This window comes from Branchiostoma belcheri, unplaced genomic scaffold, assembly GCF_001625305.1.
Source record: "Branchiostoma belcheri isolate BF01 breed outbred unplaced genomic scaffold, Haploidv18h27 scaffold117, whole genome shotgun sequence".
In the NCBI taxonomy this organism is placed as follows: Eukaryota; Metazoa; Chordata; class Leptocardii; order Amphioxiformes; family Branchiostomatidae; genus Branchiostoma; species Branchiostoma belcheri.
The window spans coordinates 397100-414754 of NW_017802569.1; the positions used below are offsets into that span (position 1 = coordinate 397100).

At 41.2% G+C, this 17655-nt stretch overlaps 1 protein-coding gene across 1 annotated transcript in view; it reads right to left on the bottom strand.

The window, feature by feature from the left end:
* The window catches only part of LOC109462479 (DNA polymerase subunit gamma-1-like), a 33777-nt gene that overhangs the window by 7672 nt on the left and 8450 nt on the right, over positions 1-17655 (bottom strand). The window contains exons 6-18 of the mRNA XM_019759036.1: positions 16100-16256; positions 13459-13621; positions 12247-12377; positions 11514-11738; positions 10737-10811; positions 9954-10062; positions 8295-8402; positions 7651-7862; positions 6160-6277; positions 4965-5100; positions 4227-4333; positions 3189-3328; positions 1879-2015 (exon numbers count right to left, since the gene is read on the bottom strand). Coding sequence (XP_019614595.1) covers positions 1879-2015; positions 3189-3328; positions 4227-4333; positions 4965-5100; positions 6160-6277; positions 7651-7862; positions 8295-8402; positions 9954-10062; positions 10737-10811; positions 11514-11738; positions 12247-12377; positions 13459-13621; positions 16100-16256 — 1818 coding nt within the window. The remainder of the gene's footprint in view (positions 1-1878; positions 2016-3188; positions 3329-4226; positions 4334-4964; positions 5101-6159; positions 6278-7650; positions 7863-8294; positions 8403-9953; positions 10063-10736; positions 10812-11513; positions 11739-12246; positions 12378-13458; positions 13622-16099; positions 16257-17655) is intronic.

Here is a 17655-nt window from a genome sequence, read left to right on the forward strand (position 1 = left end):
ACTGATTAAGAATTTTAGTGATTGCCAGGATAAGATGCTCATGGCTGCTAACCTTTTAGTAGAGTTGTTGGCAGCAGTTAAGGGTCCAGACCATCCTCTAAACCGGATGCTGTTTGCAAAGCAATAGAATCGTCTTTGGTGTTTTTTGGGATCAGCTTCCTCTACTATGACTCAGTATAGACGTGAAATGTGTGGCAAGGACATGAAACAAGATATGAAACATGTCTTCAAGACCGATTTGCCCACCGGTTCCTCCAAATACTTATTTGAAGTTATTATCGTAGGGATTATCAAACGACAAGGAATTACCTTCGTCAGAGTCAGAAAAAGGTGATTTTTTCCCTCCTCCGAACACTCTTCCACTTCAGAACCTGGATGCTCTCGCCCGAAACCGACTACACCGGCTCGGCTGGTCGACGCTACCGCCCCGTCAACGTCCCGAGGTTGACGGGATGAACTGGACGCCTGAGGAAGTCCCAAGCTGGAACTGATCCACTGAAGAAAAGAGGCAGCGTCGAATCCAGGCGGGAAGGGTGTTTCTGATGGAGGTGGGGGTGGAGGAGACTTTACCCCACCAAGCTTCGGCACGGTCGGGGAGCCCAACTCCTCCGAGCCCGGAGGAAATTTAGGCCGGGGCGGCGGCAGCTCCGCGCCGTCTCCTTCCTTCACCGATGTTCCCGGTGCCAACGCCGAAGGGGCATTTCGCTCCCAAGTGGCGGATGTTCCCGGTGCCAACGCCGAAGGGGCATTTCGCTCCCAAACGGCGGAATGAGGTTGGAGTTCTTCTCTTTTTCCTCCGAACCTCCAGCTGTAGGAGCGGGGACTTTTCGTTCACCCGACTCCTCTTCCTCCTGTCCGGAGGCTTGTGCAGACACGCCTGTCTTTTCCACGGCCAGGAATTTTCCTGGCTAGCGTTGGGAAACAGGCCGCTTCTCTTGCCGTTACGACCCGTCTGGTCCTCCGAAAGGCTACCTGAATCGCCCTCGTGGGCAGAAGACTTCGTTTTATCCTTCTTTTTGGGCCTAACGCCGAAAGAAAATCCGAAAAAATAAGGAGTAGGGAAACGAACGTGCACCCCTCTGCGAACGCACAAGGAAAATGGCGGCGAACAATGTCATTACGTCATGATATCCCGTGATGCTTTGCGATTAGAGCTTTGTACACGTGCGCCACCTAGCGATAAGCATAGGAAATACTGCATAAGGTAAATGATATACCCAAATAGGGAGTGTGCAGGTATAATTATGGATGTCATCCTCTGCGAACCTCAAAACTGATGCGTGCGAATATTTAAAAAAAAATGTTTGGCAAAAAAAATGTGCCTTTATTATGAAATCTACGTGGTCATGAAGGTTAAACAAATGACTAAACACAGAGTATGGTGAGGTGAATGATAGAAAATTTGGAGTTAGTCCCAATCTACTTGGTGTTGGTCACGTAAAGTTTAACTGTTATCATAATGATAGAATCTTTATTTTCAGTTCTTCACATTTTCTTCTTTTCCTTTGGAGTTGACATTTTGGAAGTACCATTCTCCAATATATATTTTTTGCAATCTTCGGCACATATTTGCTAATTTTGCAGTTGCTTTGTACGATTTACATTATGGTCAAAACCGTTTTTTGGGAAACTGACAAAAATTCATTGTCATCCATAATTACAACCAAATCTACATGGCCTAAGCAAAAAAAAAGATTGTGAAATGTTTAACTTACAATTAGATTTTTTTCATCAAAATTAGAATTATTTCTATGTGTCTGAATGTGCTATAATTCAGTGCGCTATAACACCTACAATTGAAATAGATGCACGATATACCATGTATTATAATTATCAAGCAGGTATCTGAAAGGAGGATTGATTCCATGTTGAACCTACCTGAACCCAGAAACAACTTCTTCCTGACAGCCCTGGACAGGCTGCGAACTTCAGCCAGTGAGACCCACTCTGTACCAGACTGTGTCGTTCCTCCCAGCTCTGCTAAAGCCTGCTGGGCTGCCTCAGAAAGTTTATACCTGTGACAGCCAAACAAAGAAACTTAAGGATGATTACAAATCACTGCAAAGCTTCTTGGATTCTATTGTTAACATACAAACACACACACACATACATACACAGCCCACTGCAGCACCACAGAAAATACCAGATATTAGACCATTTACGATCTTAACATGGGGGGGAGCTGCACTCTACTCTGTGGTGACTTAATGCAAATAACTTTGCATTTGTCGGGGTGCAGCTGGAGACTCCAGTCGTTGAACCAAGTAGACACAATCTGCAGGTTGGTGTTAACTGTACTGGCTACCTCTTGGGGATCCCAGCCAATCCCAGCGACGACTGCGGAACGCTCATCACCTTCACATTCCCCGGTGCAGAACAAACGTCTACAGAGACAGTTTCCTCTTGTACACCTCCAGACTGTGGAACCGCTTACCCAGCGAGGTCACAGGGTCGGCCATCTCCACATTCAAGGCCAAATGCAAACACCACCTCTTATCCTGATTACCTAAACACCAATTGTAAATAAAAATCCTCCAACCGTTCCATTTCAACTTTGATCTTTTTATCGATTTGTATTGTACTTATATTGTATTGCTTAATTATGTATTGATTGAATTTGTATGTACTTTGTATGTTTATTGCTATTGTAAATATTGAATTGAATTTGTATGTACTAAGTGATATTGTATTTAAGTTATACTGTACTTTGTATTTATGCATTTATGTGTCAGTGGTAGCCGCTACCAGCCTTGTTGCTGCCTGGTTGCCACTTGTTATGCACTGTTGCATTTAAATAAACAAACAAACAAACAAACAAATAACCTTCCTTTTCACTACTGCTACGTACCTGCCAAATATCATGAAGATCCATCTACAGCTTCTTAGAGTTATGCTGTTGACATACATACAGACCCAGATCACAGACACTCCACCATGGCACAACAGAAAACATAACCTTCTTGTTAAAAGTAATTAAATAATTATCATTTTTAAAGTTTTTTTGCAAATTCTTGCCTGAAGGCTAATTGCAAGTACAAGTAATACGAAAACAAACAATGAAAGGACAAAATAAGAGGAATAAATTTTATAGAAATACGACATCAATAACCAAGGGGGTTGAAAATCTGTGCAACAACTTTTACGACATACATGTAATGTAGTTGAGTGAAAATGTACATTGTACTTACTCTCGAACCCCCTTTGTGGCAGCGTACATCTGCTTGGCCTTCTCTGAAGCCTGTTCCTGGGTCATGCGGTGGTTGAACTGTAGCAGCAGCCTCTCAGCAAACGGCTGCCCAGCTCCGTAGATGCGGCCATAGTTAAAGACCTGGACAAAAGGGAAACATGGGCAACATGTTAAGACAGGCAGATCTGATACAGGTACATGCGGCTGCCATGCTTTTTTTTAAATTATTGCATAAAAGTTTGTTTGTTTGTTTGTTTGTTTGTTTATTTAAATGCAACAGTGCATAACAAGTGGCAACCAGGCAGCAACAAGGCTGGTAGCGGCTACCACTGACACATAAGTGCATAAATACAAGACATATCAAAATACAATATAACTTAGTACGTACAAATTCAATTCAATAAGTTTGTCATAATTTATAAATAAAGTCAACTACAAAGTAAATTATATTATGAATTGCATAATTATTAACCTCTGATGATTAACCAGATCTGTTAACATTTAACATCCTGGTCACATACATTTTGAATGACCATTTTGAAAAACTGTGTGGTGTAGTGGATAGAGCATCTGACTGTCAAGCAAAAGGACCCAGGTTCAATCCCCAGGGTTGGACCCAGACGTTGTGCCCTTGGAAAGGCACTTATAACACGTACATGTACATGTTGTATTTACCCCCTCAGTTTAGGGATCCTGGGCCCTACTAGGATTTGGGTTGGCGTTAGGAAGGGCATACAGCTGTAAAAAATCTTGCTTCAAAAAAGACTTGCACTTGATGCAAGCACATCTAACCCCCAGTTAAGCTAAGGGGAAAAATGATGTTAAAATTGGATATTATTAAGAAGAAGTGTTTGAGAGAGCACTACATTGTGTATGTATTTCTTTATGAGTTACATTTGTAAGACATGCAAGAGTGCATTCTGGATAGGGGGATCTGTTTAAATACAAACAGTAACAGTTTTTCAGGTGGTGGTTACATGTGACCTTAGCAGAATTAACTTTGTAGACATTACATGTTTTGTAGAGAAGTATTCCATACCTTTGCATGGTCTCTACTTATCCCGATGGTGGAGGCTGTCTTACTGTGCAGGTCTGTTCCACTGCTCTTCTTCCCCTGGAGGGTCATCCAGCCAAAAGAAGTGCAGCCTGCAGAGGCAAACAAGTAATGCACAAATCCTGGATTACAGTTAGTAGTTGTAAAGTACATTATCCATGCACTTCGTACATTGTAGGTTTGACCTTTTTTAGGAAAATATCTTGCACAGTAGTATAATGTGTGAATCTGTGAAATTATGTCTACTACATTGTAGATGGTGAACATGCACACCCAACTTGAAGCAAAATATTTATGTTTACCGAAGGAAATATATTGTTTTTTCTCAGTTTCTTCCTCTTCTTCTTCTCCAGTGACCTCTGACCTGACCAATGTCCTGATTTGTTGATGTCTGTCACCATGGTAACTGGTGTTGGGTTACATAATGTTGCATATTCATGGTCTGCTCTGCTCCTGTCACCATATACTAGTACAATGTAGTACATGCATTTGAATGTGTTTGAGTAAGAATTAACAGAGCAGACCATGTCCGAAGGTAAACATTATAATATTGCTTTGCAAATGTTACTAGTTTACTGTTACAGTATTTTTATTAGGGTCCTTACTTCGAAGTTTTGGATAAGATTTTAATGACTTACTGTACATGTATGCATGACTTGTACAGGTAGCAAATGTCACAGCAAACATCCTTAAAGTTAATATAAAAATACAGACTTTGATTACCATGGAACCCTGCAAAGTTTGCGTCCCCCAGAATGGCAGCGATCCACAGCTCCTGTGAGTCCACGTCTGCACCGATGAAGTGGTAACCAGGTGGAGCCTGTATGATGGCCTTCAGCTCACTACCTACTCTGTCAGGCTGGGAGAACAACAAACAACTGAATTCTGCAGTATTCTTCTTAAAGCTTCATTACCAGTACATGCACATGTATGAGCACTGGTGGACGTACCAACTACTAAATACCTAATACCAGCCCAGAAGAGACCAAGAAATAACCATGCCTTCAAGTACCAGAGTTATCAACCAAGGATTGAGGTGTTCAAGAATTCATTCTTTCCTAGAACTATCGCAGAGTGGAACTCACTGTCATCAAGTACAGTAGGAGCATTGTCATTAGATAGCTTTAAACAATGTCTAGAGTTAGATGTTCAAGGGTTAGGTGTAACAAGTCAATCGGTGTAACATAGCCAGCTGCCGCCGCGCCGCGTGCCTGTGAAGATGGTGTGTTACGCCAAAAGGCGGTTATACTGCATGGCTATACAGAATCTGTATACAGATACAGATGTATGTAACATTAGGACAATACCACAAAACATCTCCCAGTTATTTCTTTACAAAGTAATAATACGACTAATAAAGTGCCATTCAGGAAGCTTAGGTGCCAAAATAGGATGCCTTACGAGTTTTTTAAAAGCTTAGAACACATGTATACAGCTGTCAGCCATGTTTACTGTACATTCTGGTAATTTGGCAACCCTGGTGGCACCACAAACTGAGTGTGCCTCATGTGGGCTGATTCAGTGACTCAATAATACTTAGTACATGTCAGAAATGTGGAATAATTGCACACATGTGTTGAAGTTAATTACAATCACACAAATATCATAATGGCAGTTTGGAAACAAATTTGTGCTGGTTATTATGGGGTTGAGCGGCAGGGGGATTATTAACAAGTATACGTATATGACCAATAATTTGCTGTTTTTTTTCATTCCTGTGCATGCAAGGCATGTGCAAATTATTGGTAGGCAAATCCAAATGTCACCCGCTTTTTGCCTACCACTAGCTGGCCATGATGTCATTGGCAATCGCTCGTATAACACACATTACAACTTCTTGGTTGCTGCCTGACGCTGACAACATGATGATTGTGTTCCTCATCCTTGTGTAAAATTAGTGACAATTACCAGTGCTTACCCTGGCATTACTTGCTGTCAGCCATGTTGGTTCCACGGCCCTGCGTGTGACTGTTCCCGCTGTGATGACTCTGGGAATGATCGCTCCATATAAACCCTCCTCTTCATAGTCTGAGTTTCTGTCAATGATAAACATGATGACTTGTTTCATAATCATTAACACTTCAAGCAAAAATTATGATTATAATAAGTAACAATCACAAAAATTACATGGTATAGGTCAAGTGGCAAAAATAGTCTAAGACTTCAAACAAAATGAACATTAGGATAATAATAATATTGAGATTTTCTTTTACACAACCAGTAATGTCTCACTTCTGTTTAATATGTTTCCATGTCTGTCAGACTACTTCCTCAGAACTTCTGACTTGAGTACTGCCTCTCAATGCTATACATGTATGTACAGGTTGTGCTTTTGCCACGAAAACACAATAATAAGTCAACCATGAAGAACCAGGCATACAAACTTACATTTGTAAGCCACGTTTAGGATTGTGTTCTCGTGGCAAATGCATTGACATCAGCTACATACAAATGTATAGCAGCGAGAAGCAGTACTCCAGTAAGAAGCTCTGAAAAAAGATGTCTGACAGGCATTGAAACGTAAGCAAGATGAGAGATACATGTATTGCCGGTTGTGTAAAAGAAAAATCCCAATATCCTATCTTTCATGTACCTGATGAAATCCTTTTTGGAAAATTAAAAAATAATAGTAATTTTTCATTTAGGTTGACAGTGATGTGATGGACTAATTGAGAGATAATTTAATTATGCTTCTCAGATTTATTATCATGATAACCAACTCAATAAAATAACCATTTTGTAACAGAGTTTGAACATTTCTGTTACTTTACTTTTGTCTTCATGATTGAAAATCATACATACACATATATATAATTAATAATATATAATTGTTATCATTTTGTTACTATACAGTAAAACTGTTCTTTTCTTATTATCATTACCATTATCAAAATTTTATTATTATTATTTATTGCATCTTAATTTTATTGTTTGTGTGTGGCTGTATGTATTCTACTTGTTTTATTTAATATGCATGACACACATCAGGGCCTAACTGTGAAGCAGAGTTAACCACAGAGCTGGGCAACCCTAGATAAAAATAACAGAAAATAATTCAGATAACTCAACAGCTAACTGCTTACTTCTTAAACACCATGGGAGCCATATGAGCTAGATAATGCTGCATGGGAGTGGACAGGGATGTGAATCAGCATGTGTCTGCTCAGTTGTGAATCTGTACAATTTCCACAATGTCCCAAGGGTTTCCTGGAATTTCACTACCTAGGAATGTGGGCATAGATGTGTGTCGGCAAAATCCCAGAGATGTGAGACATTCCTGTGGACATTCCATTCCTGTGGAAAAAATGCCTGTACAATTCCTAGAATTCTTGCAAACTGCACACAATACTGCACCATTAGGCTCCCCCCTGAGGTGTCGCCAAAAATAGAAAAAAAAAGATGTGTTCACCTTGAGACGATACGAGGTAACTCCTTCTTCTTGAGCCACACCACCATCTGTGAGGTGACCCTGTCTCGCGCGTTCCGCCAGAAGGACACCATCTTGTTGACCTCCAGCGTCCTGTTGGCGGGCCCTCCCGCCGCGGCCGTCAGCGTGCCGTCCTCCATCTTGTTCAGGTAGTCCTTCGCTAACGGGTTCCCCACCTTGAACTTGGCTCCATCCTGAAAGCAGACATCTTTGATATTTATAATACTGGTGATGATTAAAACTATTTACACTGCTGGAAAACTGCTGGACAGGCCCTGTTTCTGAGTGTTCAGCACCAAGGACAAGCCCTGTTTCTGAGAGTTCAGAACCTGTTGCTGAAATCTCAGAAACAGGACCTGTCCTTGGTGCTGAACACTCAGAAACAGGGCCTGTCCATGGTGCTGAACACTCAGAAACAGGGCCTGTCCATGGTGCTGAACACTCAGAAACAGGGCCTGTCCATGGTGCTGAACACTCAGAAACAGGGCCTGTCCTTGGTTTTGAACTGTACATCTAGGCAGCTCAAGTTCAGGCCGCTTTTTATTTGATTACATCCAAAACATCTCAGTCTTATTCTGACATTGTCCTTTTCTCATGAAGTACAAAAAAATGTAATTTGCACTGACCTTGTGGGGAAGTCTGAAGAACCACACACCGGGCAGGTCCACATCGTTGTAAGGCCCCACTCCCCGGTGGAACTCTGGTGCACTCTCTCCATTACTGTACAGGACACTCTGGAGACAAAACCAACCATATAGTGGGGCAGATAACTGATCAGAAATAATCTTTCAAATTGTGATACAAGCACCAAACTTGGTACAAATACTCATGAGACATTACTCTTTTGAAAAAGTACGCGGGCCACTTGATTTGACTTTTGGCGCCCCCAAGCGACGCTTTTTGGTACTGCAGCTGACCTTCCGGGCTTTGTATCTCCTGTTTTAAACATGCTACAGTCATGATTTTTATGTGGTAGCAAGCTGTCAAAGTAAGGAAGAAGTGACGTAAATTTGGTGTTTCTAGCAGCTTGCGTTGGAACTGCAGGGGTGTTTTTTGCCGGTGCACAATTTGCTCCAAGCTCTTAATCCCTAGGGGGCGCCAAAAGTCAAATCAAGTGTTATGTGTTATGTGTTGTCCATTCTGTCCCAATGATATTGAAGACGAACAACATTTTATTATGGATTTTCCACTATATTTCGATAAACGCTCAAAGCTGTTTAACCTTCTCTCCGCTTGCTCAACAAATTTTGTTACTGTAACATTTAATGCCATAGATAAATTCAACTTCATTCTAGAAGGTAATAACCCTTACTGTGTACAAATAAGTTATTATATCAAAGAATGTTTAGACCGTTAGAACAAGTAGAAGTTGATCCATATATTGTCTTGTAACAGTATGTACTTGGCTTATTTCGTTGTATTTTTCTGTATGTCTAGTACATGTTTAAGACCTTACGAAAGTCGCTGTACTTTTGTTGTGTCAAGTTCATTATGTATGCTTTTTTGGCGATGCCTCAGGGACAGAGGCATTTGTGTGTAGTATTATGATCACTTTGAAAGAATTTTAAAAATTGTACAAATGCATTCCCTAGGGAAGGTAGCCTTCTGCTGTGGGATCATCAGGTGAAACAATCCCATTCTTCTGCTGTTGTCTACACATATACTATGTATGCCATACAAATTTGTATGCATGCATGGATGGACTTCAAGTCAAGCAACAACCAGTGTCCTCCATCATTTGCAAACGCCGGCTCAGCTGGTTAGGACACGCTGTCAGACTTCCACCTGTCAGACTAGCCAACCAAGTCCTACAGTGGTTCCCAGAAGGACGGAGAAGGAGGGGATGCCCAAAGATGAACTGGCAACAGACAGTGGAGAGGGACCTCCAAGCAGTCAACAAGAGCTGGAAGGAGGCCTTGAGGCTGGCTGCTGACAGAGGAAGCTGGGATACTTTGACTGCCTCATGCGTCACGAGACACGGGAGCCCCTAAGTCTAAGTAAGTAAGTCATGGATGGGTCCAAGGTAGGGAAAAAGTTATCAAATCAAGCAAGGTAGATTTTAGGAATTGGACACATACATCATCAGTCATTATAAGTGCAATAAAAGAGACTGTTGTAATGCCCATCATCATCTGAGTGTGTATTGCTAATTTGCTCAAGGAAAATAAACAAATCATGCGCTAATAACAATAACAAAAGACCACACAATTGGAACCATGAACCTGACTAAGAACATGGGACAGTTCTATAAAAAAATTTTGTTGTAAAACTATGATGTCTCTCACCGAGTCATAGATGGGGTCCTCCTCCACATCCCCATTCCCCTCCCCCTTGCTTTTCTGTGATAGATCCAGGATGTGCTCCCACATGTCATCGTTTGCCCAGCCACTGTACCTGGACAAATGTACATAATATTCTACTAAGCCATTTCTAAAAAAATATTAGGTGGGGTCATGTGGGGGAACAGCAGAGTGCTCGGCTCGGAACCAAGAGGTCCCAGGTTCAAACCCCGCCACGCAACGGATCTTGTACCCTTGGAAAGACACGACTTTCCTCACTTCACTCAATCAGGTGAAAATGAGTTTTGTCCATTGTCTTCTCCATTGGTTTGAGGCATGAAAATTACTTGTAAAATTCCAGTGACTGTGCTGTCATCATGTCTAAATTATATTAATGTGTTAAATGTTGGAATTAAAAAAAAATTACTTTTTAGTCTCCATTTTCCTTTCCATAGTTTCCCTGCTTTCCCTACAAAAAAACTGAACTGAAACTTGGAAATATGAAATAACAGATTTCAATGAAATACTACTAACTGCAACAGTGCAACTGTTACAGTAAATGTAACATCCGTGCCCATAATATCACCATAGTCCATAATATCACCACCTTGAGAAATAGTGTGCTTAAAGATATTTTTACTGCAACATACCCTAGGTATGTACACTTGAGGTGTGCAAGAGTGCATACCAAAAGTATGTTGCAGTAAAAATATCTTTAAGCACACTGTTTCTCAAGGTGGCGATATTATGGACCCTGGTGATATTATGGACACGGATGATAACTGTTACCTTTGATCAAGTGGCTCTTTGTCCTTAGTGTCTCTCTTTTGCTTTAAATACTCCTTGTACACATCAAAAACTGCTCTGAAACATGTAATATGAACAACAGTTACTGTTATTTGATAATAATATAAGGTACATTTAAACCAAAATTAAGTGGGCCCTCATTGTAAACATACATGCACACACACATTCAAATTTTATTTAATAATAATATATATATCTCCTTCAATTTTATTTTATTATTTTCAAATGCTTTTTTTCCGTCAACCCCTTACACCATGTTGATTTGATTATACAAAATTTATGAAGTTTCTAAAAAATGTTTTTGACTATACTGTAAATCATACAAATTAGTTGCAAAAAAATATATGTTATGCAGTAAATCAGGAATTATACTTTATTTAGCCAAACTTTCATAGTAACACGCTTGCATTAGTTTTTGTCAGAGCACCTCGAACCGATGACTAGATCAGAGCACTACGAACTCATGTAACTGATCATGGCATAATGCACTGGAAAGGTATATAAGTGAGAACTTCATGTTACTTGACGTGTCATTTAGCCTCTGTACACTTGAAGAAGCCACACAGGTGAAACCGGTCATGTGACAGGCTGAATAAAAGTTCTAAACGGGAACTATGCAGCTCCAGATGTCTTACTGAGGGACGACTGCGTGTGCAAGATGTCGGTTAGCTTAGGAATGAATCCCCTCAAATTCACATTGCATTAGTTTTGGATTTCCCAGAGGATGTCATCCATATGGTCAAATCAGCAAGGCCTTACTTGGTAGGGAAGTTCCTCCCTGCGTTGTCCTGTCCGTCTGCCCCGCCCATGTTGTCTGTTCTGCCCGGCACCAGGTACCCCCACCCCTGGCCGGCATCGTAGTGCAGCGGGAACCCGTCCCAGCGCAGACGTAACAGTTTGGGGGTGACGCGCGCCTGGGCGCTGATCAGGTTGGGTCCGGGAGACCAGACGCCGGTCATTTTGGGACACAAGTCTCGGTACCACCTGGACAACATACAGAGTTATGTTAACCTGTGTGGTAATGTTGCAAATGGCAATGAAAGATAATAGAAACCCAATTGCAGACCACGGAGAGAAAATCAGCACTAAATCTTTCCTTCACAATTCAAGATAGGTGACTAATATCATCTTGTATTTGAATGAAAGGCTTTTAAATTAGCTCATCTGTGTTGGAATCCACAGAGTTTAAAGTTTGTTCCAAAACAAGAAACACATTAATTTTGTCAGCATGGCAGTCTTTGTGCAATGTACAATCACTGCCTGGGTCAGTTTGGGCAGTCTACAGTAATATGGATTTTGCTGTGGCTTTCTTCTTAATAAGAGACAAAATAATATCTATCTTGTCTCTTTGCCATGCTTTTTTGTGTAAAAAAAAGTACATTGTATCTGTCAATTAGAAAAGAACTTCCTTAGTCCCATGGGTGGCCGTGTTTAACAAATTTGCCTACATGATAGACATACATAAGCCTGCATACATGTATGATAGACTCACGTAGGATATCCCGGCATGTGCCTTTTAATCTTGGGTAGTCTGTCTGCAGTCTGCAGCACTCTCTGCACCCGATCCTCCTCTGTCTCCTCCTGATCCTCAACCTCCTCTGCTTCTTCTTTCTTTCCCTTCTTCTGCAATCCAAACAACATACAGTCAAACCAGTCCACCCAGGGGACCAAAGAAAAGCGGTCACCTTGGACAGGTGGTCTCCTTGAAGAGGGTCGCCTCACAACATGACTGAGGCATAAATGGTTTCCAAGTAGAGATGTTTTAATGTCAAATGCTGTAAGCATCTTCAGTTCTGTGGTGAATGCATGTGAGGAGGGTGGCAAATAGAACAATTTGATTTGAGCAAAAACATCATCCAGCAGTCAAGGCAAACTGGCTGGTTTCTCCATATGATTTCTTTTTAGTTATCATCAATAATCAACACGATCGAAAATGATGTGGTCAACCATGGGCAGGTATCAGGCCTTTAGCGGACCCAACTCAGGGTGGCCACGGTCGCATTGGCCAGGTGGTCACCTTGGACAGGTTGCTTAATGCTTGTGTCAATGGGGAAAATTTTTGGGACCGAGAAAAAGTGGTCACCATGGACAGGTGGCCAGTTTGAAGAAGTGGTCTCCTTGGTAGGTTTGACTATACATCACTTGAAATGTCACAGTGGGTTCAAGCACCACCAACCCTGTTTAACAGGTTTGGACCTTTTAGCCTAGCGGTTAGTGTGTTTGGTTCAAGTTAGAGCTTTGTGTTTCTACTCGCCCCTACAGTTATTACAGTTGTTCTCACACCGGGAATCAAACCCAGGCCTTGACAGTGGGAAGAAGTTCAGCACTTGATAAAAAAATGAAGAAAGCAAATTGAGGAGGTGCATCAAGCTTACATCATTTCCTTCAATGTTACTAGTACAGAGACTCTTAAGTATTGAAAGCGTTCAAATAAAGGGTAATTTTTAAGCATTGCTTCTTTCTCATTTCTCATACAGAAACTGAAACAAAATTATACTTTAATTTTAAAACTTTTAGTTACACCTACTAGTTGGTTATTACTAAAGTAAGTGAAAAAATGAAGAAAACTTAAAGAAGTATTTTGCACTGATAATACACAAGTTATTTAGAGGAACATTGTTACTTTCTGAAAACTTATTATTCATAATTTCAAGACATCAGATTCTGTGGAAGAAAAAAGAGCATAAGCTGTATATATGGCTACCTTCTTTTTCTTTGTGCTTTTCCCATCGGGTTCAACATTCTGATTTTCAGTTTCATCAGTCTTCTCAACCTTAACCCTCTTCTTCTTGGCAGCTGCTTCCTTTTTCAGTGTGAGCTCCTGGGTGGACCAGTCCAACTCCCACAGCCAAGGGTCCTCCTGGTATCTAACACAAAAATATCAAATAAGGTTTATTTGTTGGTTCTCGGATTTGCCTCAGTCTTCATTTTTTTCTGATTTGCAAAAAAAAAAAAAAGATTCTGAATCAAATAAAAAATGCCCCCAACAGTTAAGGAAAGTCCTTTTCTTTGTAGTTGTTACAGTTTTTCCATCTATCAATGCAGTGGTTTGATTAAAAGTTCAAAATTCATTGTTTAGATATTAACCAAGCCTTTTGTGCTGACTTCATGGCTCTTACATGTATTGTAGCATTTGGAGCTATAACTAGAGTTCCCCGATCTCATACCTTCGCCAAATGATGTTAATCTTTATGACTGACAAAGTTTAGATTAGATTATTCCCCCTGATTTAAAATTCCCCCTGATTTAAGAAATAGGAACCTAATTTTCATTATATCATTTTATCATAATCTCAACCAAAAGACAGTCTTATATTAACAAACAATGCATTCTAGCATTTCCTAATAAATTATGCAAATGAGTCCTGATTTGAATAAATTATGTTTAATGATGTTCACCTCAATTTAACTTTCAAATACCACAAGTATGAAATTCCAGGCAGTTATCATTACATAATCATAAAATATTCTCATTAATTATGCAAATTAAGTCATTATTAACATAATCAACATCATCCTGTGTTTCTCTCGTTGTCAATTACCAATGTCACAAGCTTCAATTGTCCTATCATGGAATGCAGCTGATTTATAGAATTTCCCCATAAATTATGCAAATTACATCCATATTTGCATAATTGTCACATAATTATATTAAGCATCACGTAAGCTACCTACATATCAAAAATCACGACGATCCGTCAACCGGTTCTTGAGTTATCCCCTTTTGAATATTTTCAAGAATTTATCCCTGCAGTTCCAGAGCAAGCCGCTAGGGGGCCTAAACTCACGTCACTTCTTTCCCAGCACAAGAGCTACCTACCATCTAAATTTCATCACCATAGCATGTCTAGATCATGAGATATCAAAACCGGAAGTTCAGCTGCAGTACCATAACAAGCCGCTAGGGGGTCCAAAATCTAATCATTTTGAGGTCTCATCAAGACCTACCCACCTACCAAGTATCAAGACAATCCATCAAGGCCTTCTCAAGTTATCGTGTTTACAGACAGACAGACAGACAGACACACACACACACACACACACATACACGAACGCCACTGAAAACATAACCTTCTTGGCGAAGGTAATTAGTTACAATTACGTATATGATGCCCAGACCTTTTTTTATTTTTATTTTTTCCCCCTGTCGCTTCATCATATTTTTTCTGAAAAATCCTAGTACCAGTTGGTATGGCCTAACACATGTACATGATAGGTGTGAAAAATTGAATTTGATAACAGAAATATGGATTTTTCCTAAGCATTTAGCCATTGTAGTGTAATTTGTAGGTGCATTCAGTTTCAAGCAGACATGTCATCACCATCAATCAGTTTTGTTTAAATAATGCTCTACTAACTTGCAGTGTTCTATAGCCAGACTAACATTTTTTTTTAATCCTTAAAGCTGCATGGATGACGACAAATATTTTCTTCTGTCATCTAATACTTTATTGATGTCGCTCAGCACTGAAGGCGTAAGGTTTCCTTGAGCACAGACAATCCTATGTAGACAGATGCTGGCTTGAACACTGTTACTAAAACTCCTTATAGACTGGACTGTATACACACCTTAATGAAGTCTAAATAATATACATGTATATATTACATAATTATTGAATCACCTGGACATTTAGTCTCATTGGATAAAGTAAGAATCTTGGACACAGAAACAGACTTTTATCGCATGAGGGATTAAGTAGGCCACCAGGGCATTACGACTATTCCTCAACAGAGACGGGGGACGCCACAGACTTTCTGCAACCTACATGTATGATCCAGACTGCTCACAGAGTCATGTGTGTCATCTGTGGTGAATTGCTCATTCCTTGACAAAGACTGGAGTTGTACAGTCAAAAATTTGGGTGAGTCCAATTTTTTGTGTTGGCAATTGCAGCTCAAACTAGTTTCATAATGACTTTTCTACTGACAAAGATGAATTTTCAAGATAAAAATGTAACCTATCATGAAAGTTCATCTGTGTTGGTAGTTACATGTTTTTAGAGTTAAAACTTTTGGTCCAACACAAAAAGTTCTCTCACCTAGAGCTTTCGACCAGTCACTCTGGTCTTCCTCAGTAGACTGACCCAGTGAGGCTTGTCAGGTGGCTTCTTTGAAGTGTGACGTCAACACTGGGTCAAAGGTATCTGGTAGATGATCGTCGGCTTTTGGACACTGAACTTGAGAGGGGTGAAGGAGGCCATACACAATGTACATCATTCAGGGCCCATCACCCTTCATTCAACCGCGACGGGGGCTGAGGAAGACCAGAGTGACTGGTCGAAAGCTCTAGGTGAGAGAACTTTTTTGTGTTGGACCAAAAGTTTTAACTCTAAACAAAAATGTAACCTGTTATCATGCATGAGGTGGCAGGCGTCATTAGCCAGGTGCATGAGTGACAGCTTCATCTCCTTCTGCAGGTCCTGGAAGGTCTCCTCAGCATCTCGCAGGTACCTCTCCCAGTTACTGTTCACAGGCAGGTAACACTGACCCATCTCCAACATTCCTGGGGAGAAGAATGTACATGTATCAATTCATCATGGAACTTCATCTGAGTTAGCACGTCAGCAGAACGTACTGCGCCTGCATGAATTCCTGACTTTTCACATTTTTCACAATTTTCGTTGGATTTTTCGTCAATGTTGCATCAGAATATTGCCTGTTGCAGACAATGTATTTTCGGTCACAATACAAGTCATGTAGTTAGGAACTACATACGGAGTGTTAGACTTATATACATGTAGTACGTACATGTACATGTTCATGTATATAAGAATTCCAGACCAAGCTGGATGAACGGCTGAGCAGAGACGAGGGCCAATGGCAGAAGGAGGACCCAGAGAGCCAGTGGCAGCAGCTGAAAACAGCTCTTCAGGAAACAACAGCACAAGTGGTAGGCTACTCGACCAGGAAGAATAGGGACTGGTTTGATGAGAATGACCCTGAAATTGAAGCTTTACTCCAAAGAAAGCGCTCTTGTCACCAGAAAGTCTTATTTAAGCCAGATGATCCGGCAGCAAAAGCATCATACAAGGTAGCTTGCAACACTCTACAATGCAAGCTGCGGGAGATGCAGAATACCTGGTGGACCAACATGGCCGAAAGAACTCAGCACTTTGCAGACACGGGTAACATCCGGGCCTTCTATGAGGCCCTGCGGGCAATCTACGGCCCTACCCAGAGGACACAGGCCCCCTTGAGATCATCTGATGGTAGTCAGCTACTTACCGATAAACCAGCCATTCTTCATCGATGGACTGAACACTACGGTAAACTCTTTGGGGACAGGCGCCAAGTACTCGAAGAGTCCATCATGAGAATCCCACAGCATGAGGTGAGGACAGAACTGGACAACACCCCAACACAGGAGGAGGTGGAAGCAGCCATCTCAAAGCTGAAGTGCCACAAGGCTCCTGGGGTAGATGGAGTCCCAGCAGAGGTCTACAAACTTGGCGGGGCCTCACTCCTTGAGAGACTCACTGGACTGTTTGCCACTTGCTGGGAAAGAGGTGTGGTGCCTCAAGACCTGCGTGACGCCATTATTGTCTCACTTTACAAAAACAAAGGGGAGAAATCGGACTGCTCCAACTACAGGGGAGTCACACTACTATCCATTGCAGGAAAGATTCTGGCAAGAGTTGTTCTGGACAGACTCATCCCAACCATTGCAGAGGAGAATCTACCAGAGAGCCAGTGTGGCTTCAGAGCCAATCGTGGAACGACAGACATGATCTTTGTACTGCGACAGATCCAAGAGAAGTGTAGAGAACAGAACATGGGGCTGTACGCGGCGTTCATTGATCTGACCAAAGCCTTCGATACCGTGAGCCGAGACGGGCTCTGGAAGATCTTGTCGAGGCTCGGATGTCCACCGAAGCTCCCTGCCATTGTGCAACAACTGCACG